We start from the raw sequence: 23,851 nt of genomic DNA, 5'->3' as shown, positions 1-23,851 counted from the left end.
GTGCATTTTGTGAATGTTTTGTGAATCATTTAGTGTTTGAAAATGTTACTTATTTCAACAAAATCATCTTTTTCCACTTAAGGCCCTGCATATATTGTCAAAATGTATTGTGTTTCTTTCTTTCTTTAAGGAAAATAGTCTAAAACAGTGTTCAATGACTGACCTTGACAATATAATGATGATAATACTGATTAAATAATGTGCCTAAACCACCCCCCACCAAAAAAAAAAAACAAAAAAAAAAAACATTTTGTTAGATTTAGATTTTTTTTTAAATATGCAAAACTAATTTTGCTCTGAAATTGGAACAAATATTAGTGTGTCAACCCATTTACTGTATATTAAAGCATGTTTTTCATTTTTGGTGCCAACAAAATGTTCTTAGGTTGTGAACAAGATGTGTACAAGAGTACAATCCATTACAATCCACTCCACGAGTATTCCATCTTTTTCTGTCTCAGGAAATCGGTTGTTCAGCTTGATATGGGGAACACTAAAAAGGCTCTTGTGGTTCCAGCATTTGAAACTCTGCGCTATCGGCTGTCCTTTCCCAAATCAAAAGCAGAGCTCCTGTCACAACTCGACATGGGCACTCTGTTCACATTCAGGTGATTAATCTAAGAAAAAAGAAAACTGGAATTAATTCAAAAGTAATGGCAGATCAGATTTTCTCTGATGTGATGGAGTCATTCATGCTGCTTTTATAACAGTTAATATAAATAATTTGATTGAACCAACCAATCTGAATAGTATTTATTTAGAATTCTTGGCAGTTTTACTTATTAAAGTTAATATTGATTTACTAAAGTGAAGTGATTTGCTTGTCCACAGATATCATGTCTGGACAAAAGGTCACGCTCCAACAGACTTTGCCAAATGGAGAACTGCTACAACACCATACCGAGTTCAGTGGGAGGCCGACTTTGAGCCATATGTTATGGTCAGAAGAGAAAGCCCAGAGTACGACCGGCGCTTTGTGGGTTTTGGGTGGAATAAAGTAGCTCACATCATGGAGCTGGACGCTCAGGTAACACTTATATTCATTAAAGGAATAGTTCACCCCAAAATAACAATTTGCTCACCCTCAGGCAATCCAAGATGTAGAGTTTTTTGTCATCGATGTCACCAATGGATCCTCTGCAGTGAATGGGTGCCGTCTGAATGTCCAAATAGGTGATAAGAACATCGCAACAATCCATAAGTAATCCACATGACTTCAGTTCATAAGTTAATGTCTTGTGAAATAAAAACCTGCATGTTTATAATAAATCCATCAAGGCATTACAAATCATTGCTTCAAATAATTTAAATTCAAATCTCATCTGAATCAGGAGAGAAATATATACAGATCAGCTCCTGTTTACAAGCAAAAACAGTCCAAAAGGTCAGCTCGAAACAAACATGTCAGTGCATTTTGAGGTGAGAGGACCGAAGGGATTGACTTAGGGTGGCGGTTTAAACGTTTAAACACTCGATGATGGATTTGTTTCTTACAAACAATGCTTTTCCATTTACAAGATGTTAATTATAAAATGTTAACTGATAAATTTGAGTTGTTTTTATCAGCTGTTGAAACTTTATGCAGAGAATTCATTGCTAAGCAAGTGATGTAATGATTAATTTCTCCAAATCTCTTCCGATATAGAGTAAATTTCTTGTATTGCTTGAGAGTGAGCAAATTTTCAACATATTGTTATTTTTTTAATCAACTGTTTCTTTAATGGACCATTTTCACAGTTTGCAGTGATGCATTTTGTCTGTTATTAACATTGTAAATGTAGTAAAGTTTTTTTTTTATTGCATCTTTTTTTAATGCACATTTATAATTCTTTATTTTGTGATATAAACTTGCCATTAAATTACAGAAACTAGTTAATGCTGCTGTGTGAGTATTTCTAATACTCTTACTACTGAGGGAAGGATGGCAAATTTGGCATATTTCTTGTCTACAATGTGATTGAACTATTACTATAACACACACAAATTTATTTTTAAGTGTTTATGTGCGATTTGAGATGGCAGTCAGAATTGAGAACTGTTCTTCCCTTTCAGCTGGTCACTCTCAACGTCACGTCAGTGAACGACGAATTGCTATATCGCTTCGATAGACCAATCTACTTTGAGTGTAAACTAAACGAGCCAGTGCACATTGGTATGCAATTATTGCATCCAGATGCCACTGATCACAGCGTGAGTATAATAAGGCAGCAGGTGCAATGCATACCAGCTTTTTGCTTCGGAGCCGAGCGTTAGTATCATTTTGCTCAACTGTGTCTGCTGTAAACTACAAGTTCAGCATACTCTCGGAAGAATCGTGTGTTGGCAAGACGGTGCTTCAGCGGTGGTCATTTCCAAGTCAAGTGGGTTGTGCACTTCAGGCTGCACTACCCCTTGTCGTCTTGCAAGTAGCCAGTTCCCCTGTGCACCTCAGCACTAAAAAAAGCATTTCATAAAGAGCAAATTTCTCTAAAAGAGCTTGTCCTTATAAGGCATTTCTGGGTGCAGTCGTTGCCTGGCAATGGGTGATGGTCATGATCACTGCCTCATGTGTCATGCTGAGGTGACCTTCGCGGATGTGTCATGTTCCCACTTAGGGAAGATGACCATCTTGGAGCTGCGAACCAGCCTCCGCTACCTTGAGGGGGGTGGAGTCCTGCTGCCACTGCTGCGATCTGGGGCACGTTCTGGCGGCCGACAGACGAGAACCACTTTCAGCAGTAGCGCGGTTGGTTTGAGGATTACAGTGGTGGCAAACCCCACAGGGAACCAACCCTCTGGGGACCATCACTCCTATTGCAGCTCCAATTCAGTGGAGCAACCCATGGAACGCGCTAGGCCCTCTTCAAAGAGTGTACCAGCGGTATCCAGTGGGCCTCCCCCTGACCAGATGTCAATCTCAGCATCGTCTGGTTTAAAATGAGGGACATCAACATTCCTTAATGCCCCTGTGCCCGGCGGGTAGCTGCAGCCTCCACCCATCCACCAGTCACAGCGCCCCAGCCTGCTCGTTTGCAGAGGGAAGCCCCTCTGCGCCCCCGCTCCCGCACCGCATTCGCAGTAGCCTCCAGCAAGCAAGTGGTGCCTTAGAGCTGGGCATACCCTCACCCTGTGGTCAGATCTTACGTTCCTCTGGGCAGAGGTGCTCCTAGAGCAGATCTCCAGGCATGCTGTGGTTCACACGGATGCCTCCACCTCTGGCTGGGGGGGCCACGTACAACGGGCATGCAGTCTCAGTCCCGTCGCATGTGGCAACTCACCTGGCACCTCCTCCTTTGGAGTCAGAAGGTTCTGAGGTCACTTAGTGCTTTTCACATTCTGGGCCTGCTCGACCGTGCAGCCGACGAGCTGTCTCGAGCAATGCTCCTGAGAGAATTGCGACTCCATCCCCTGTCGGTCCAGTTGATTTGGAGACAGTTCGGAGCCACTCAGGTAGACGTGTTTGCCTCCCCAGAAGACCTCTCACTACCAGTTGTTCTACTCCCTGACAGAGGGAACACTCGGCATGGACACACTGGCACACAGCGGGCCGCGGGGCCTACGCAAATATGCATTTCTCCCAGTGAGCCTTCTCGCACAGACACTGTGCAAAGTCCGGGAGGACGAGGAGCAAGTCTTGCTAGTGGCACCGACACTCAGACCTGGTTCCCCAAACTAGTGCACCTCGCGACAGCCCCTCCTTGGCCCATTCCTCTCAGGAAGGATCTACTGACTAAGAGACGGGGTATGGCACCCATGTCCAGACCTTTGAAAACTCCATGTCAGGTCCCTCGCTGAGGTTCTAGGTGTCCTACCCCAGGATGTAGTGAACACCATCACTTCTGCAGGAGCACTGTCTACGAGACACGCTTACGTCTTAGAGTGGAACCTATTCGTCGAATGATATTCTTCTCACCAAGAAGACCCTCGAAGATGCCCAATTGCGATCGTGGTTTTTGCAGCAAGAGCTGGATCGAAGGCTGTCTCCCTCCACCCTCAAAGTCCAGGTAGCCACTATTGCTGCATACCATGACCCTGTGAATGGGAAGTCTTTAGGTGAGCATGACCTCGTCATCGGGTTCCTTAGAGGGCCCAGGAGGTTAAAGGGAAGGAGGAAGGGAATGCCGTCTCAAAGCAGAAGATGGCCCACTGGATTGTGGACGTCATAACCCTGGCTTATCAGGCACAGGGTGTGCCCTGCCCATTCAGGTTGCGACCTCACTCAACTAGAAGTGTTGCATCCTCCTGGGCGCTGGCTCATGGCAGCTCACTGACAGATATTTGTAGAGCTGCAGGCTGGGCGACTGATACATGTTCTCTAGGTTCTATAGCCTTCGTGTAGAGCCGGTATCCTCCAGTGTTCTCACCTTAAGTGGGTAGTGGTGCAGAGAGGCCCCGGTTAGTGTCGGCTTGCTAAAACTGCTCGAGAGTGTCCGTACTGTAGAACCTGTGGAGGTCCTCCATCACTCTAGGCAGATGGACGAGGTGGAACTTCCAGTACCAGGCCTTCATGATGAATCAGTGAGAACCGTGGAAATTTCACCTCACCTCATTTCTCCATATACACCTAAACGGATGTTATATGTGTACTTGCTTCCGAAAACTCCTTCGGGAAAGATGGGGCTTCCACAGCATCCCTGTTCCAAGCGGAACGGGTACGTTTTTCCAGTGTTATCCAATCTCACCCAGTGAGGTAGTGCTTTGACAATGGTGAGTGGAACTACTTGTTCCGAGCCCCTGCCTACACCTAATAGGGGCACAGGCGGTTCGCAGAGGGCACTGGAAGGGGCAGCACCCATGGTGCTTTGGTAGGGATCCCCATTCGTTGAGAGTGACTGACTGAAAGGCAATGTCTCGGTTATGTATGGTAACCCTCATTCCCTGAAGGAAGCGATAGAGATATCACAACCCATCACCACGGTTGCTGTACTTCCGCTGAGCCGCTGTGTCACCGGCTCGACTCCTCAGCAAAAACCTTGTATGCATTGCACCTGCTGCCTTATTATACTCACACGGTGATCAACTGCAGCTTGATGCAATATTTGCATGCCAATGTTCATTGGCTCATTTAGTTTACACTCAAAGTAGATTGGTCTTTCTAAGCGATATCGCAATTTGTTGACGTCTCTGTTCCCTCCTTTAGGGAACGAGGATTACCATGCGTAACTGAGATGTTTAAGTGGACTGGTTAATGGTCATGATTCAGTCAGTCTTGAAATATTTAATATCTTAAATCTCTTTTTGTTTAGTTCATGGTCTTATTTGCTGTGAATTGACTAATCTTTCAGCATGATAAATGCTGTTCGTTGTGTTATTTTCAGGAGTACGAGTTTGTGGTTCTGCCCAATGCCTACATGATCCACATGCCCCATGCGCCCAGTTTTGACATCACCAAGTTCCGCTCGAACAAACAGTACCGTGCTTGTCTGAAGACACTGAAGGAGGAGTTTCAGCAGAATATGTCTCGGCGCTACGGTTTCGCTGCGCTTAAATACATGACAGTGGATAACAACAGCTAGCTGAGCACATTGTTCAGCAAACCAATAAAATAACTGCCATGAGCTGATGAAGTGCTGTTTGACAGCGCCTGTATAGATGTGTTCAGTGAAACTGAGATTGCAGGGTCATTAGGAGGCATGGCTCGTGATCATCCATTCATTCAGGGATCCGATAAGACGTTTATCAGTGGTGTTTGACAAAGGTGCCGAGAAATAAACTGCTGATTAGAAGTCATTGATGAACTTTTTTGAAAAGGCAAACAGATCCCAAAAATGGAAACTTCTAGAATAAATAAGGTCTGTTATTACTTTTAAATGATCAACTACAACACTGATGCACTTCAGATTAAAGCCTTGAATCTGTCTTTGTCAACCTGTCTATCTTTCTGCCTTTCTAACCATTTGCCTGCCTGTCTGTCAGTCTTTTTGTTTTTTTTTCTGCCTGTTTCAAAGCATCCATCTATATTTCTGCTCGTCTAAATATATATATATCTCAGTTTATCTTTTTTGTCTACCTAGTTTACCCATTTATCAGTCCTTTCTGTTTAGTTTTCTCCCAATCTCCGATTCTGTCTCACTTTTATTCATCCCTACAATCAGTTTATCTCTCTACCTGTCTGTCTAACAGTTTCGCTGTCTATCTACAAGTATCTTTATATCTACATCTATATCTGTCTATCTCTTTCCAACAATCTCTCCATCTAACAATCTGTCTAAATCTGCCTCTCTAGCTGTCGGTATCTCATTCTGTTTGATGTCTGTATCAGTCTAACAAGGCTAACAATTTGCAGATTCACTAAAAACAAACCTTACAAACACTTCTTCTGTAGGTGAAGCTGGAAAATGAATGATTAACGTGAACATAGACACATTTATGTAGATCGGGGTTGCATTCTCTTCAAAAAAAAATGTAATCCCATGCATCTTCAGAGGCTCAGATCTCAGAAGTAAATATTACATCCAACAACAGAGCACCTCAATTGCTTAGGAGACATTCTTGTGTACATCTGCTCTGGCAGTGAAACAATGGTGGACTGATGACAGCTCTCAGGGCGGCTCTATAAGGTAAAACACCTGTTCAGTCTGTGCTGAAACGCCACTGTCAATCAAACTATTGTGGGAGGGGCGTGTTTATGTGAAGACACACTGAAAGGCATCTGAGATTGGCTTGATTTGACAAAGGGGTAAAGATTTGAGCAGATCTTGGGTGGGTGGATTTTTATCATTTTAGGGTGGTTGTGTACATGCACTGCCAACACACATTTCAGTTCAAACAACTTGTATAAGAGCATGTAGCATCATATGTTATCATTCTTAAACTATCTATTTCTCTCTATCTCGAACAAACTATATCCAAGTATCTGTCCATCTCTCGTTCATTTTGTCTGGGTAGATCTTTTACAATGTCTCATCTAATAATCTGTCTGTATCTCTTTACATCTGTTTGTCTGCATCTCTCTGTCTCTTTCCTTTTAACAACCCATCTTTATCTCAACAGTCTCTCTATCTAACAATCTGTCTATAACAGTATTTATTTTTTTATTTTTTTGTAATGCCTTTATTATAGTAAGACAGATCAAATCTGACAGGAAGCAAAGTGGGGAAGAGAAAGGGAGGCGGGATCGGGAGTCCTCGAGTCGGGATTCGAACCCGGGTATATCGTCACGCTGCCCAAAAGGCTTTATTTATCTGTCGAACAGTCTGTCAGTTTATATCTCTGTCTAACAATCTAAATATATCGGTCTATCCTCTTATATACTTCTTATATAAATGCTCTCACTCTGTCTTCATGTGATCTGCCTGTCTAACAATCTGTTCATATCTATTTGTCTTATATCAAATATTTGCTTCTAAACTATTTACTCTTTCTCTCTTTCTCGATTCAAGGTTTCTTTCTCAGTGTTGACAGTGGTTGTGTGTGGTGAAGTAGTTGGATATGTGTTCATTCTCAGTGCAGATGTGAACAAATGTAATAAACAGGGATCTTTATTCCTCGGACTGGCAATAATACGTAAAGAGAGGCCAAAGTGAACTCTTTCTTGACATATTAGAGATGGTTATTTAAGTGTTACTGACTGTCATTCTCCATCAGAGGGCATCACACACACCACACTAACAGACTTATGCACTTAAATACAGGCTTAATTAACAGACTTACTGATTTTTTTTTTCATAATTAGTTAAAGATAGTTGATTTAGAGTTGATGCTGATGCGGTAGCAGAACATAAGTGTATTTTATTGTTACTTTGTACGCTGACTACCAGCCAACAACATGTCTGACTCAGGCTCCTGTTGATATTTTGCCTTTTTTGCCATCCTGACAGCACACAAACTCAACTTTTCAGAGACATCTATGTGTTAGTTCTCAAATGCCATCCTGTCTGATGTTATACTGACATTCAGCAGTTTCTCACATTTATGACTGTGAGTTTTTGTGAACCAGATATTTGGAAGATGTTTGTACACAATATTTAGAACTTGATGGGTTCTTCAACAGGCATCTCGGCAGCGTACATGTGTATCAATGAAGTGCTTTTAAAAGGCTACAGTCTGTGTTGTGTGCATTACAGTATGCCTGTGAGATCATCTTTCTAAGCTGACCTCACCCACAGGACTGCTGCTTTATTTCGTGTTAGTTTATTGGTTGGGACGGACCATAGACCGTCCACGCTAATGTTCTATAGTGCCACTTGTGGCAAAGCTGAGAACGCACTTGAACTTGCATTACTTTACCAATTGCCGTTGTGATCATTTTTGGAAGAAGTGTTTGTTTACATACTTGCTTGGAGTAAGTTGTGGGCCTAATACGAGCAGAAAAAAAAAAAGATTTTCTGAAAACAATGCAATGAATGCGTCTCATATTCAAATCAACAGGTCCATTAGAACAGACCTGGGCTAGTTGTCAAAAGTGGGTTTTTTTTTTTTTTTTTTTACATTATGACTATTTCTCAGGGTGGGTTTATTTTTTTAACGTCAGTTTCTGTATATGAACCATACAGTCTTGAGAAAGCTATTGAAATATTTTTACCGACACTGTCCTGGAAACAGTAACAGTTCAAATTCAACACAGATTCATTACAGGGGCATGTTGCCACACTGTGTGAAGTAATATATTAGTCTGATAAATGCCTTTTCTTTTTAAAGTATTTTGACATGCACATATATACAAAAAAAAAAAAAAAAAAAAAAAAAAACATTAAAAATTCTACTAATGTCAGTGTACTTGGATTTTACTTGTTTACTTGATATTCCCTGTGACAACTAGCCCCAGTCTCCTGTATTAACTATGTGAGAAGTAAAACCAGCAGATGAAGTTAATAATGGACAACATTTATGCGTGACTTTTCTGAAGTAAAATCTTCTGAAGGATACTTTGTTCCAACCATCCAGTTTTTTTTTTTTTTCATTCAGTTGGAAACCATACATGTTACTGTACTAAATAAAGTGCTGATATTTTCTGATGTGGAAGCCTTATCCCCTTCTGTGCGTTCAAGTTTCAGATGTGGCAGTGTTACAACTGATGTTCTGAGTGTTCAGTGAGAGGGCTGCTTCGAGCGGTGTCGTTATTTTTCAGTATTTTCTGAGTTTGTACGCGAGTTCTGATCTGCTGAGCTATGTGCACACTAGCTGATCGATGTGTGTGATTAATATGAATATGAACGTGTCCAGGATAACACTGATAAAACTGCTTATGAATTCAATTGCGTCATGTCTTTACCGCTTATTTTACCGTCGCATACATGATGTTACATTGCAAAACAATGTTTTTCAAACAAATGCAGCGCACCATTTGAATATTTCATACATTCATTGGATTTGTTTAATGTATCTGACCACTTAAAGGTGCTGTAGGGAACTTTTGTAAAAAAAAATATTTTTTACATATTTATTAAACCTGTCATTATGTCCTGACAGTAGAATATGAGACAGATAATCTGTGAAAAAAATCAAGCTCATCTGGCTCCTCCCAGTGGTCATATTGCCATTTGCAGAAAGTCATGCGCTCCCGGTAAAAAATAACCAATCAGAGCTGCGGTCCGTAAATTTGTTTGTGTTCAAAATGTAGAAAAATGAACATAATAAGCGAGTACACCATGAATCCATTTTCCAAACCGTGTTTTTAGCTTGTCCTGAATCACTAGGGTACACCTATGATAAGTGTTTATATTCAGACTATTTTAGATTGCTTCGGGGGTACCGCGGCGGAGTAACCCAGCCAGTACCTTTGTGATTCTTCATAGACATAAACAGAGAGAAGTAGTTCCGGCTACGATGTTCTTCCGCAAGACGCAAGCAGTTCTGTTTATTAACCGCTAGAGCGTCAAAAGTTACCTACCGCAGCTTTAAACCATAGATTGTTGAAAAAGAATCTGAAATGTCATTCGTTGAATTAATGTGGCATAATTGTATATAAAAAAGTTAAATATTTCAGAGACAGCTGTTTTTTTTTTATTAGAATTACCAATCACTACTATTATTATTATTAGCAATATTGATAACTATTAATAAATATGTATTAATATTTATTAGGTCTGTATACCAAATGCATTCAATACATCTAGCAAACAATTAATGTAATACAATTTCAGTCTCAAGAGCCTACTTACAAATTCTAATCCCTTACTGATTCCAAATGACATGACAAAACCTAGTTATTAACGTAATACAGTACATTACACCTTTTAGGTAATTTTACCTAATCAGACTACTTTTGATTATTGGGTTTCTGAAGGAACTACAGGGAGTTTATGAGTTTAATGAAAAGTTTGTCAAACAATTAATCGCGATTAATCACATCCGAAATAAAAGTTTGTGTGTGTGTGTAAGGAATTTACTGTCTGTTCCATATAAAACACCTGAGGTGAGAAGGGTCGTGCCCCCTTTAAGTGACGCCTACGGCGTGACATCACAGGCCGAGGGTGTTCCCAGTAGTATGTTTCTGACGCGATGCGTCGCCGCTGACGGAAGTGCAGAGCGCTTGTGTTGTTGTGCTCGGCTTGTGTCATGTACGGCGGTCTGTGAGATGAGCGGTGAGATCGTGTCATGGCATCCGCGCGCATTATGGCAGCTCTACCGGGTCAGAGCGACGATCCCGCCGAACCGGACCAGTCCCTGCAGCACATGCTGAAGGCCATCGCGGACGAGCGGAACCGCCTGAGCGTCAGACAGGACCTCAGCGGACTGGGTCAGTACATTCAACCCTCAACACTCACCCATCGAGCCTGTCACGGCTCATGTCCTCAATTCACGTCCGCAGCAGGGCGATTAAAGGCGAAACCAGGCCGCGGTCATCTGCTATTGTTTCAGCTGATGCTCCTCTATGACATCATAATTCACGAGGCGTGCCGCCGCTCTCTCGCGCCGGTGATGTCATGATATCTTCTCCTTTCAGCGTTTCTATCTATCTATCTATCTATCTATCTATCTATCTATCTATCTATCTATCTATCTATCATGACTACATATCTGTCAGTCAGTGTAATCAGATAACATGTCAAGATATACATGTTTTACTTTAACCTGTTATAGTTGATTAAATCACAGTACAACTCTTTTTTTTTTTAGCTAACACCTGTTGAAAATGGCGTGGTGGTGTAATGTATAATACCGACTAGACGAAGTGTTCATAAAATTCCTCGTTGAACTACATTTTGGCCGATTGATTTGATTGACGTTCCCTTTGGCTTGGGGATTTTCCATCCTATTGGCAAGGGCTTTGATGATTTTCCGGTCATGTTAGGTGATTTCTACAGGGTAATTTAAGGTTAAGCCGAGGTTCTACTGACACTGTTGGTTCATATTGTAAAAGTGCACCTGCTCGTCTCCATTAAGACCAGCTTTTCTTTACTGAAATCCTGAAAACTCCCTGAGGAGACATCCCATAGCTGCTCTCATATTATTACTGTCTTGTTATCAGGGTCAGAGTTCTTGTGAAGACTGAGTAACTTAAGTCACATGCAAATTTATCATTAATCTCACAACAAACATGTTTCAGTGACTCGCTCTTATTCATTCGAAACTATATATTCTAGATTATTCCTCGTTTAAATGAGCAACACTGCACAAAGGAAAGTAATTTTAGCTTTTTCTTTTTCAGAACATCTTTGATTAGGATGGGTCCTTGTGCTCCTCTCTTTCTCTCTCTCTGTCATCTTTCTTTGATGATTTGTCCCTTTTAAATATTTAATTCTCCGTGCGACACACTCTTAATGTTTGGCGTTTTGCACGGTTCTTCACTTCTGCTTTTGTGAACCTCTTCCTCTGTGTACAACTGGCACGTCTAGTATCTCTTGCTGTCTTTGATGGCACGTCATGTTTGGTGAAACTTAAGTACGAGGTTAGTTCCATTAACATTAGTATTTTAGTGCACTATCCCCATTTTCACAGACAGGGCTTAAGCCTGGTCCTCATCTAAAATGTAAGTCTGAGCTGTTTCAACTGAAATAAACTTGCGCTGATTGATCTTAAAATATATCGATGCCTTTGTTGAGTCTCGAGATGGACACCAGTAGTGTTTTTTTCTTTTTCTAAAGCATGTTTATAAAAATTGCTTTAATGTTCTAATTTAACTTTGGCCTAATCTTGATTTAAGCCCCACACCAAGAACGATTACTGTAAAGATAACGATATTAGCGTCCACACCAGCGAACTGATATCGTCTGTTTATTCTGAGCGCACGTGCGTCTGCCACTTTAAATCCTCGAGTTCGTTACAGCAGGATGGATTCTGATTGGCTGTCAATGTTTGTATCGTTCAACAGCTGGAAAAAAATCGTTCTGGAAATGATTCCAACGATAGCGTTTCTCTATGTCTTTATCGTTATAGTTGTAGTGTGGACTCTGCTATTCTTTAATATTGAGAACGATTTTTAGGACTATATCTTTATCGTTATCTTTATAGTTATCGTGCTTGGTGTGAACGGGCCTTTAGTCTAGACCCTGTCTGTGAAACCAGGCCTATGTATAATAAGCATATTATAAACTAATCATGAATTTTTGCAGCTCTTATTATTCTAGAAGAATGTTAAGTTATACTATTGTTGATTGTGAACCCTAACGTTAATTTATACAACATAAAATGTGTCCCTGGAACACAAAACCAGTCATAAGGGTGTTTTTTTTCTCCAAATTGAGATTTATTCATCTGAAAGCTAATTAAATAAACTTTCCTCTGTATGGGATGTATGGGATATGACAATATTTGTCCGAGATACAACTATTGTATGAAAATCTGGAATCTGAGAGTGCAAAAAAAAAAAATCAAAATATTGAGAAAATCGCCTTTAGATTTAGTCTATATGAATTCTTATCAATGTTTTGATAAATTCACAGTAGGAAATTTACAAAATATCTTCATTGAAAATGACCTGTACTTTATGTTCTAATGATTTTTGGCATAAAAGAAAATCATTTTGACCCATACAATGTATTTTTGGCTATTGTTACAAATACACTCCAGAGAGACAGGTCCAGGGTCACAAATCTTAAAAATTTGATAATGTCAAAAATGTAGATATTACTAACATTAATAAATGTTGTAAAAGTACAGTACCAACTCCATTAACTAAATTAACTGAATAATCTTATTTTAAAATGTTGCAGACCTTAAGGTCTTTCCAAAAAAAAAAAAAAAACGTACATTACGTATGATATCTACAATTCAAATGAATCTACTCTGATTCAATTCTATAGAAGTTGTCATTTGTTATTAGAAGAAATGAAAAAGTTTCAGTAGCTCAGTAAAATGAAAAAGTAGGTTGCAATGTTGCAGTTCTTTTAGATAGTGTTGAAGTTGGTCTGTTGTTGTTGAGCTATAGCGTCTGTTTAAAGGTCAGAGATACTTGACTTCACCGTGGTATCTTGTCTTCAGACTTGTCCTGGTCAGTTCACTTGTTTATCACGGATGAAGTAATCTCGGCTCATGGATTTTTTAATATTTGTCCAGTTCTGTTGGAGGATCCACCACTCAACAAGCTTAAAAGGATAGTTCACCCAAAACTGAAAACGGTTATCATTCAACTCAAGTTGGTCCAAATCTTTATGAATTTCATTTCTTCCGACTTCTATAGAAGGCAATAGGGACCCACAGCAGTTTGGTTACCTACATTCAGAACAACCTGAGGGTAATAAATAATTATTATTTTTCCCCAGGCAGAAGTGAACGGATATCAGCAGAATCTTCCTCTTTCGAAATGGGGATGTGGAAGTCCCAAGTCCTGTGAACATTTCTCTTTCTCTCTCTCTCTCTCTCTTTGTAGATTGATAACCCTGGAAGTAAATGTGGTGTTAGGAGTTACTGAAGCACTACGGTAGCACCTTTTTAGCTGACAAGGTGCTGGTGCAGATCTGGAAGTGTGGCATGTTTCTGAACAGCTCTCTGTCTCGATGGATTGACATAGAACAAATCTAAATGGCTCATTTGCACCAATAAATATGTCACCTATCACACATTGCTATTGCAGCTAATGCTGACACAGGAACACTGAATCAAATGTGTTTTATATTGTTCGTCTTTTGAATGTTTTCAAAACCTTGTGATCATATATTCATTTATTTGTGTATCCATTTCAGAACTGAATGACAATTTTCATGTGTTTAATATTTAGCACACAGTGGAAAAAAAGTATTGAAAGAATTTGAAGAGGTTTATTTTTTTATGAAAGATTATGAAAATTGTAGAATATGCAGTAATAATGTTTTAGAGTTAAGCTCAAGAATGTGTATTAAACAAGTAAATAGGATACATTTTCATTAAATTTTTTTACTGTTATATGTTTGCAACAACATTGAAAATCACCAATACAATCTGAAAACAGTGGTCACAGTTTTTACTTCCTAAGAAATCTGACCAAAAACCTAAAAAAAGAAAGTTTGCAACTTTCGAACAAAGAAAAGGCAGCAGATTTGGCTGACATTTTGCGCAGGAGCCTTTTGATTAAAACTCATGTACAAAATTAATTGTATTGTTTTTTTGTTTGTTTTTGTTAAGGGTGCTTCAAGGATGACCGCATAGTGTTCTGGACATGGATGTTCTCCACATACTTCATGGAGAAATCGGCACCACGTCAGGATGATATGCTCTTCTATGTGCGCCGCAAGCTCTCTTACGTCAGTGCAGACAACACAGAAGGGAAGAAGGTGAGAGGAACCTATTAGTTCTCATTGAATATGGTGTAGAGATGAAAACTGGGAGAGAGCTTCATGCATGTCCTAGCGTTTTTGAGCACTTCAATGTATAAACTCTAGCATTTTCAATTGGTTGAACGAATTGAATGAGTCGTTGATTCAGTAAAACATACAAAAAGACTTGTCGCGTTTCTGAATGAATCGGTTGAATGAATGAATAAATTAATTACTTATTAAAACAATTTGTTGCCAGCTACTGGTGGTTTGCTTTTATATTTAAAATTATCATTGCATTTTAGTGTTAAAGCTTTAGTGTTTAGTTAGGGGGAAAAAATGCTCATTTATAAACGTTGGGAAATCAATATATATATATATATATATATATATATATACAGTAACTAATTTCTCAGAATTTTTTTTTTTTTTGAGAATTGATCATGTGAGAAAAAAAAACAACAACATAGTTTTGTTTGTATATAATGTCAAATTTAATTTCTTAGAAAGAAAAAATCTGTATCAGCCGGCAGAGGTGGACAGTAGTGAAGTGTTTTTACTCTGCTGTAAAAGTACTTTTCATGTTTCTGTATTTTATTAGTGTGTTTTTCTTTAGAAAACTTTGCTTCACAACATTCCAAAGCATAATATTGTACTTTTTACTGCACTACGTTTCGTAATAAATATAATTAAATACTTAATTACATTAGAAATCTATTACTTTCTTTCACTCTAGTAAAAGTAATTCAAAGATTTACTTGAGTACAAGTACAACATTTCTAATGTTTCTTATGTACTGAAGGTAAAACAAATAACGTTTATTGCAGTAAAAAGTATGACATTATGCTTTGAAATGTAGTGAAGTAAAGTTTTCCAAAGAAAAACACTCATTAACTACAGATACGTTTTAAATTTACTTGAGTAAAGTAAAAAATACTTCTACTGTCCATCTCTGTCGGCCGGTCGCACTTACACGAAAATTGGGAATCACAATCAGCCAAGAAAATTGCAGTCGGTGCATCTCTAATAGTTGACATTTAAAAGTACCTGCTAAAGCTAAACGGACTTTCCAAGATGGCCGTTTTGTTCCCTCACTTTATTTTCTCCACCTCAGCAGGTTACATCATAGTTACAGATTGGGATTGTGTTGGTTTCAGGTGGAGGTAGAGGTTTACAGAAGAGACTCTAAAAAGCTGCCTGGACTCGGTGATCCTGACATCGACTGGGAGGAGAGCGTCTATCTCAATCTCATCCTGCAGAATGTAAGCAAACCTCAGTGATCAGACGCTGTGAGCCACAACGTAAACACAATGAATTGCGCTAAAATATCTACAGTAAAACAAAGACACTTTCTCTGCGACATAAATGTTTTCATAATGTCTTTTTGGTGTAGTTTTGTTGATAGTATTTTTGTCCCACAGCTGGACTATGTGGTCACATGTGCAGTTTGCACACGCTCAGATGCAGGAGACATCCACATCCACAAAAAGAAGTCCCAGGTGAGGCAGCATTTAAGCCGTTTGTGTGTTGGGATATAACTATGCAGTTCAAATGCAAGGTAAAAAAAAAAAAAAAAAAAGGAATTGTATATACTTTTCAATAATGAGGCATTTACTGCACAAAATCATAGCAACAGGGTTCAGAGTCTTATAGTTATCCATTATAAGCCTTAGCTGAAGATTGACACCAGAAGGTGTTTATTACTAGATCATTTAAGGTGCTTTTTAGTACTTTTTAGTATCAGTTGTTTAAAAAAAACTGAGAGACTTGACAGTTTTAGTCATACTTTATTAAAGGGTCCTCGGATGCCTAGTTTCCACAAGTTGATAAGATTTTTAAGGGTCTTAATGAAAATTCGAACATACTTTGGTTAAAAATTCTCAGTCGTAGTGTAAAATAACACCCTTTTCACAGCAAGCCGTTTCAGTGCATTTCCCTTTAAATGCTAATGTGCTTTGTTGGTGAGGGGCGGGGTCTCTCCCTCAGTTCTCCGAGAGCCCGTAATCTTTAGCAACATTCATCGTGAAACCTGCTAACTAGCACATTATTCGGAAAGGCGATCATTAAAAAATGTATCACTTTTTTTTGGAGGTGAAGCTAAATCACGTATGATTCGCGCGAACATAGGTAGATTCATTTAGATTGGGGCGCATTCCCTTCAAAAACAAACCTTATATCTAATAACTGCATCTTCAGCGGCTCAGATCTCTGGAGTAAATGACAACAGCTGTCACTAAGGAGCCAGTCTTGTCCAGCATCAAAACAATGGCGGACGGATGACAGATCCCTCTGGGCGGGTCTAAGAGAAGACAGCCGTGTCAATCAAAAATCGTGGGATGGTCCTCGGTCTGTGTGATGTCACACAAACAAGAATCTGAGATTGGCTCGGTTTGAAAAAGGGGATATCATTTATCTGGATTGAATAAAAACACTGGGTGGATTTTTATCATTATAGAGTGTTGTACACACACTGTCAACACACATTTCAGTTCAAACAACATGTAAAATAGAATTTTACATCTGATGACCCCCTTAATCTAATGCCTTGGTTTAAAAAGAAATCATAGTAAAAGTCTGGCTATTACTAGGCTAAGGTTGTGAGGGTTATGAAACTGCACATTGTAGTTTAATACTTAAAAGTTTAAAGCATGAAGCATCAGATCTTTACTACACTGAATACTCATAACAGGGTTAATAGTTAAACCATTCAGTCAGCTGTTATTAGAAAAACCATAGGATTATGAAGTTACAAGCTACACTACAGTCACAACACAACCTCATGGTTCCTACTGACACAACCAGATAGCACACAAACATCTCCAAAATGTCTGATAAACATTTTTGAAAAATGACCCGATCTAAACAAACTGATAAAAGAGAGTAGGAAGTTTGCATCCTTGTAAGGTTGATAACACAGATATACCATAGCTAAATGATTTAATGTTATTTCAGTGAATTTGCAACAGTGGCTTTCTTTATTTACAGCAAGTGTTTGCCTCTCCAAGCAAACACCCAATGGACAGCAAAGGGGAGGAGTCAAAAATGAGCTACCCCAACATCTTCTTCATGATTGACAGCTTTGAGGAGGTAACCTTTTTTTAGGCTCTTAAATCACATTATGGTGCTAGATCGAAACTGCCGGTCATCTCTAGAGCGGTGTACTGCAAAATCAGGTTAATCAAAGAAGACCCAAGTGTGTCATTAAACGTAAGAAAATAAAATACCGTATTTTTCGGACTATAAGTCGCACCTAAGTATAAGTCGCATCAGTCCAAAAATACTTAGAAACAAGAACCAAGAGAAAACATTACCGTCTACAGCCACGAGAGGGCGCTCTATGTCTTCAGTGTGGACTACAGGAGCTGAGAAGCATAGAGCGCCCTCTGGCGGCTGTAGACGGTAATGTTTTCTCTTGGTTCATTTCTCTCGGTTCATGTCAAATTAATTTTGATAAATAAGTCGCACCTGACTATAAGTCGCAGGACCAGACAAACTATGAAAAAAAAGTGTGACTTGTAGTCCGGAAAATACGGTATACGTTCTGAGGTCGTGTCAAAGTCATATCTTTCTGAGGGTTGTATGAACAGGTTTGCATGGTTTTTCTGGTGGTGTTGCTACCTAGTTTTTAAATCAAAGTGTCCAAAGTTCCACACTTTGCTTTTTTTTTCTGTAAAGTACATCATACAAGTATTTAAGGTGCTATTTTTTTACTATTTATTACAAAACGGCATTAGAATACAGCATAAGTACATGAATCGGGATGTACATGTAGTAAAATTCACTGAAGTAAAAAGTATGGCAACATATTGACATCAGATTATTTTTGATTATTATTGTCTTCCTAACAGTTTTATTTTAGTGTCACTGATAGTAATACAAAGACAGTTCACTCCTATATTTACGAGGGGGAGAAACTGCAATGTGCAATATGATGGAAAAGTCCTGCCTTCCGAAATTAAGGAGCCAATCCCTGATTTGTAGAGTCATTGTGTCACTACAGCGGCTGTATAATCTTGGGTTTCCATACTTTACCACTGGAGAGCGTTCGTCTCCTCCGTGTCACCCTACTACCATTTTGGAGAGTAACCAATAAATATAAATATCCTATCCACTGCTGTTCTGACATGTACATCACAAGGATACGTTTTCTGTGTTTGTTTAGGCTTTGATTTGAATGAAAACAATGTATGAACGTAATGACAGAATTTTCATTTTTGGGTGAACTATCTCTTTAACTAACAACCCGAATAATTAGTAATCCTGTATAACTAGTGGTGTTATTGCCATCATTGGCTGTGATTGTTGTGTGTGTTGGGCAGGTTTTCAGCGATATGACTGTTGGAGAAGGTGAGATGGTTTGCGTGGAGCTGGTGGCCAGTGACAAAAGCAACACATTCCAGGGCGTCATCTTCCAGGGCTCCATCCGCTACGAGGCCCTAAAGAAGGTCTATGATAACCGGGTATGTTTCCTTTGACTTTTGTCCAAACATTTGCTTTTGGTCTGTATCTCATTGGTGTACCGTACATTCTTGTAGGTAAGTGTGGCAGCGAAGATGGCCCAGCGGATGTCATTCGGCTTCTACAAGTACAACAACATGGAGTTTGTGCGGATGAAGGGTCCTCAGGGGAAAGGTCATGCTGAGATGGCTGTGAGTCGAGTGCCCACTGGAGACACCTCACCCTGCGGCACTGAAGAGGACCAAGACTCCCCTCTTCATGAGAGGGTTAGTTAAACCCGTTTTTTCCTCACAGTTCATTAGATATTTAGAAGTGATGCACAAATATTGAACATTTGCATTTGTTCATTACATTGTAAATTATGTAACTACATATGATGCCATTAATTTAGTTTTTAAAGTAACTGAAAGCCTTGTTTTCCTCATAGGTGACGTCATTTAGCACTCCCCCGACCCCGGAAAAAAACAGGCCCTCCTTCTTCTCACCGTCACTCCGCCGGAAAGTGCCCAGAAACCGAATTGCTGAGATGAAGAAATCCCACTCAGCAAATGACAGTGAGGAGTTTTACAGAGAAGAGGATGATGAAGGTACACAGACATACTGGGCAGTACTCTTTTAACAATATTGAAGTTTTGCTATGTAAATGTATCTAAATTTAAATGCTGCGTGTCTAAAATGTATATTTACAAAATACGGGGCCCCACACATGACATGCAGAAAAAAGTAAATTGTGCATACGATTTACTAAATCGTGCACATGGAATAATAATGTAATTTGTAATTTGTGCGTTCAGTATAATAATTCATTACTTCATTTTAAATAAAATTGTGCACATGAACTAGTAATTTGTTCTACTTCCTGTCCATATTGTCTCTAATATTGATGCCTATATATTTTAAAATGATTCCATACAATTCTGCAAGGCTTTTGAGAACTCATTCCCAACTAAAATTAAAAGTTAAAATGAAAGTGTCTCTTTCAGTAACAGTATCATAAAATGACATAGCAGCAACAGGTTTATGAGAATGTGGACAGGAAGTGGAAAGAATTATTGTTTTTAGTGCACAATTTACTTAAAACAAGGGAACAAATTATTATATCATGCGCATTGTTTACTTAAAATGAGGGACTGAATTATTATATTGTGCTCATGATTTACTTAACATGAGGGACCAAATTATTATATTTTGCAGACGGTTTACTTTGAACAAGGGACCAAATTATTATATTGTGCGCACAATTTATTTAAAACGACTTAAAATAATTATTATATTGTGCACGTTATTTACTTAAAACAAGAAACCAAAGTATTATATTGTTCACATTATTTACTTAAAACAAGAAACCAAATTATTATAATGTGTGCATGATTTATTTAAAACAAGAGACCGAATTATTATCTTGTGCACATGATTTACTTAAAACAAGGGACTGAATTATTATATTGTGCGCACAATTTATTTAAAACGACTTAAAATAATTATTATATTGTGCACATTATTTACTTAAAACAAGAAACCGAATTATTATATTGTGCGCACAATTTATTTAAAACAGGGGACCGAATTTTTATATTGTGCACACTATTTACTTAAAACAAGAAACCGAATTATTACATTGTGTGCATGATTTACTTAAAACAAGAAACCGAATTATTATATTGTGTGCATGATTTACTTAAAATGAGGGAACAAATGACAAATTATTATATTTTGCTCACAGTTTATTTTAAACAAGGGACCAAATTATTATATTGTGCGCACTATTTTTTTCAAAACGGGGGACCAAATTATTATATTGTGCGCACTATTTTTTTCAAAACGGGGGACCAAATTATTATATTATGCGCAAGGTTTACTTAACATGAGGGACTGAATTATTATATTGTGTGCATGATTTACTTAAAAAGAGGGAACAAATTAATATATCGTGTGCACAATTTACTTAAAATGATTTTACTCATTTTAAGTAAATGGTGTACTCTATATAATAATTGTGTGCAAGATTTAACAAAATAAGGAAACAAATTAGTAAATTGTGTGCACAATTAACTTTTTTTCCCTGCATGTTACGCGTGGGGGTCCATAACGAAAGACAATCCTTCAAATGTTATATTATATTAGTGATTTATTGTTAGAGTCTGCTTTATATATTTGTTTTTATTCTGACAGTAATCGTGAGATTAGTTGTGTCTAGTTCTTTGCCAGCCCTAGTTTTGAACAGGAATAAATAAAAACAAATATACATTCAGTTTTGTTGGGGAAAAGCATTCCTTCTTTGCAACAGTCATAGTTGAAATTTTTAAGTTAAATTAAAGGTGCTTTCCTCTTTCCTCAGACTTGTGCAACGCCACAAACTTGCGCTCCCGCTCTCTGTCAGGAACGGGCCACTCACTGGTCGGTTCTTGGCTCAAGCTGAACAGAAAAGAGGAGTATTTTCTGTTATATTCCCACCTCACCTACGTGACTCTTCCTTTACATCGCATCACCACAGGTACAGCACACCTGTACTCCATAAAAACATGCTTTTGTTGCATTATTAGCCTTGAATTATAGTGGCTCCATTGTTTCCTTTTTAGATATTCTGGAGGTGAGACAAAAGCCCATTTTGATGACATAACATTAACATAACATGAACTGTTACCAAGTGCCTCCTCACATCAGGCCCCCGAGGAACGTGTGTGTCGTACGGGACAGATAACCAAAATCAATGAACAATACGCAACAGTGAACGAGAAGAGGCAAAGCGAAACCTAAGGAATAAACTCCATCAATTGGTGCCCTCCAGAATGGTTTGAGACCTGGAACTAAAGTGGCACTAGACTGTGAGAAATGTTTATTGGGAGATGAAACCCAATAAACGAATGTCGTTCTTGTAAATACACAGCTGCTTAGATACTCAGTGAACTGTACCGACCACAGCCGCCTCCTTTCAACCCTCCTTCAGGAGACACTCGTAGGTTTCACCATATTAATGATTTTGTGTGTAGTATATTTTCCAAAGGACGTTTCCTCGCAGCTCTAGGCCTTAATACTTCACTAACCAGCCAATCTATATCAAACGTCGTCCTTTAGGTAGCCCATCGCTGAGAGAATCGCAAATATCCGATTGTACCGTCTGTTACTGGACATGTTCGAGGGGATTTCTGATTTCCAAACACTAGTGAATGTGACGTATCTCCTGAGAAGACTCGTGTTTCGTAGGCCGTTTCCAGTAGATGGATGACGCCACCACCTGAGCACAGTTCTTGGAAACCTCTCCGTCCACAAAGACACTTGAACAGGACACTAGATCACATGATCCCACCCAGCAGATGTTTTTTTGATTTGTTCTCTGAGTTTCTGTTTGGAGAACTCTTTTGCACTAAAGGGCTTTTGGAGTTGAATACGTAACGCCAACCCAAATTGTCAGTATTATTTTGTTTTGTACGTGTGTGTCGGCTGAATGTAATAACTGACCCGACAGCTTTAATATCTATTTGATATTTGATAGGCCAGCAGCATTTGAAGATGTTGTTCAAACTATTTTAAGACTCTCGTCTTCAGGTTTATTCCATTCTTTGCTTTAGGCGCAATGCTTCAGTGGAAGGCTGTTTTTAAGGAAGTCCCAGTTTGTTAAACGCTTTTCACGCACTTTTCTATTAAGTGGTAACTTAGCAGTAAATGTGCATGGTGTCGCATTTATGTTGTTATATATATATATACACCTTTTCTGTACATCTTTATGAAAATACACATTATAAAAAAAGGTCCTGGTTAAATTTTATTGCCCAGTTAATAATTGTTGTGGGAAATCGCACAAATTCTTGGAGATTGCAAAACTCGTAGGATCACTTTTTTTATAGAGTTAGACTGTTTCATATGAAACACTTAATGTAAACTTCTTCAAATGTGAGACAAATACAAATTCTGCCGCTCTAAAACTATATTATAGTGTTATTATTTAGTTCAAGTCACTATAGTGTTGGTTCTGTTCAATTCAATAACCATGTAAAGTTCAGTGTAATTTACACTTAAGTATAATTATTCTTAATTTATACAATTTAGTGTAAAAACGAATTGATTTGGCCTCCACATTATAGAGGCCCAATGGTATTAACAACCATGTCCATGTCTGCCACAGTTAAAACATTCACTAATAACACAAATTTGCATTCGGTCCATGATTTGACTTATTTTTTTTCGTTTTTGATTTGTCGTTGGTTGAGGCTGATGACTCCTGTGTTTGATCAGTTGGATTCTGCAGTTGTTAAGAGTCTCAAAGAACTGCACAGAGCAAATCGACCAGCACATCATGCTGTATGTTTTCTGCATGCAGTCAGGAATGACAACACAATATAATGTGCTTTTCACAGAGAATTCACAAATCGACAGATTATAATGTGAGATCATTCACATAACTGAATATTGCACACTGTGCACAAACATGTCAATAATCAATCTATGGAGGACCACATCAAGTTCAACATCAAACAATCTAGTGATGTTGACTGTAGTGCAATTTCCTATATATATATATATATAATCCGTAATTTACCGGAAATGTTAAAGATTGCTGGTCATGCAACTACTTGAAAACATTGATTTGTTTCTATCTATCTTTCCGTTTCATACATTTGATTTGAATTCTATTATTTAAGCTTGTGATATGGAGTGGGTCAGTCAGTGCTTCCTGTTCTAACAGTAAAAACACAAGGGGGCAGCACTTCCAACAGAATCTTCTGGATGACTGATCAAACAACACAAATCTGATGCTTTAGTACATGGATAGTTCTCTCAGTCAAAGTAGGTGCTTAACC

At 38.7% G+C, this 23,851-nt stretch overlaps 2 protein-coding genes and 1 long non-coding RNA gene across 5 annotated transcripts in view; 2 read left to right on the top strand and 1 right to left on the bottom strand.

The window, feature by feature from the left end:
• Window positions 1-9,176, top strand: part of LOC127956425 (xylosyl- and glucuronyltransferase LARGE1) — a 36,558-nt gene extending 27,382 nt beyond the window's left edge. For 2 of the 3 annotated variants that reach the window (XM_052554301.1, XM_052554300.1), the window contains 3 exons: window positions 462-608; window positions 832-1,027; window positions 5,298-9,176. In XM_052554301.1, coding sequence (XP_052410261.1) covers window positions 462-608; window positions 832-1,027; window positions 5,298-5,495 — 541 coding nt within the window. In that variant the 3' untranslated portion in view covers window positions 5,496-9,176. Of the gene's footprint in view, window positions 1-461; window positions 609-831; window positions 1,028-1,088; window positions 1,174-5,297 lie in introns of all 3 variants that reach the window. The other variant, XM_052554302.1, reaches the window with a different exon arrangement.
• Window positions 475-10,993, bottom strand: LOC127956430 (uncharacterized). Its single transcript, XR_008153563.1, has 3 exons — window positions 10,689-10,993; window positions 1,083-1,157; window positions 475-617 (listed from the first exon to the last, which is right to left on the bottom strand). It is a non-coding gene; the product is annotated as an uncharacterized LOC127956430 (long non-coding RNA).
• LOC127956428 (uncharacterized protein KIAA0930 homolog) lies at window positions 10,394-23,513 on the top strand. The gene is made up of 10 exons (XM_052554308.1): window positions 10,394-10,660; window positions 14,464-14,612; window positions 15,752-15,856; window positions 16,016-16,093; window positions 17,580-17,681; window positions 18,914-19,054; window positions 19,130-19,318; window positions 19,480-19,639; window positions 21,391-21,546; window positions 21,632-23,513. Exons 1-10 carry the CDS (start codon window positions 10,519-10,521, stop codon window positions 21,670-21,672), a joined length of 1,263 nt encoding a protein of 420 aa, XP_052410268.1. The 5' UTR covers window positions 10,394-10,518; the 3' UTR covers window positions 21,673-23,513.
• Window positions 23,514-23,851: the final 338 nt, after the last annotated feature.

The sequence above is a fragment of the Carassius gibelio genome, chromosome B4 (assembly GCF_023724105.1).
Source record: "Carassius gibelio isolate Cgi1373 ecotype wild population from Czech Republic chromosome B4, carGib1.2-hapl.c, whole genome shotgun sequence".
Lineage (NCBI taxonomy): Eukaryota > Metazoa > Chordata > Actinopteri > Cypriniformes > Cyprinidae > Carassius > Carassius gibelio.
Note: the sequence above shows the minus strand (reverse complement) of the source record. Positions and strands in the feature narration are given on the sequence as shown.

Bases quoted from the DNA above. Each gene is read 5' to 3' on its own strand.
- LOC127956428 (XM_052554308.1), top strand. From the start codon at position 10,519: ATGGCATCCGCGCGCATTATGGCAGCTCTACCGGGTCAGAGCGACGAT. The intron at 19,055-19,129 runs GTATGTTTCCTT...ACATTCTTGTAG, and splicing joins AGAAGGTCTATGATAACCGG to GTAAGTGTGGCAGCGAAGAT. The intron at 19,319-19,479 runs GTTAGTTAAACC...TTTTCCTCATAG, and splicing joins ACTCCCCTCTTCATGAGAGG to GTGACGTCATTTAGCACTCC.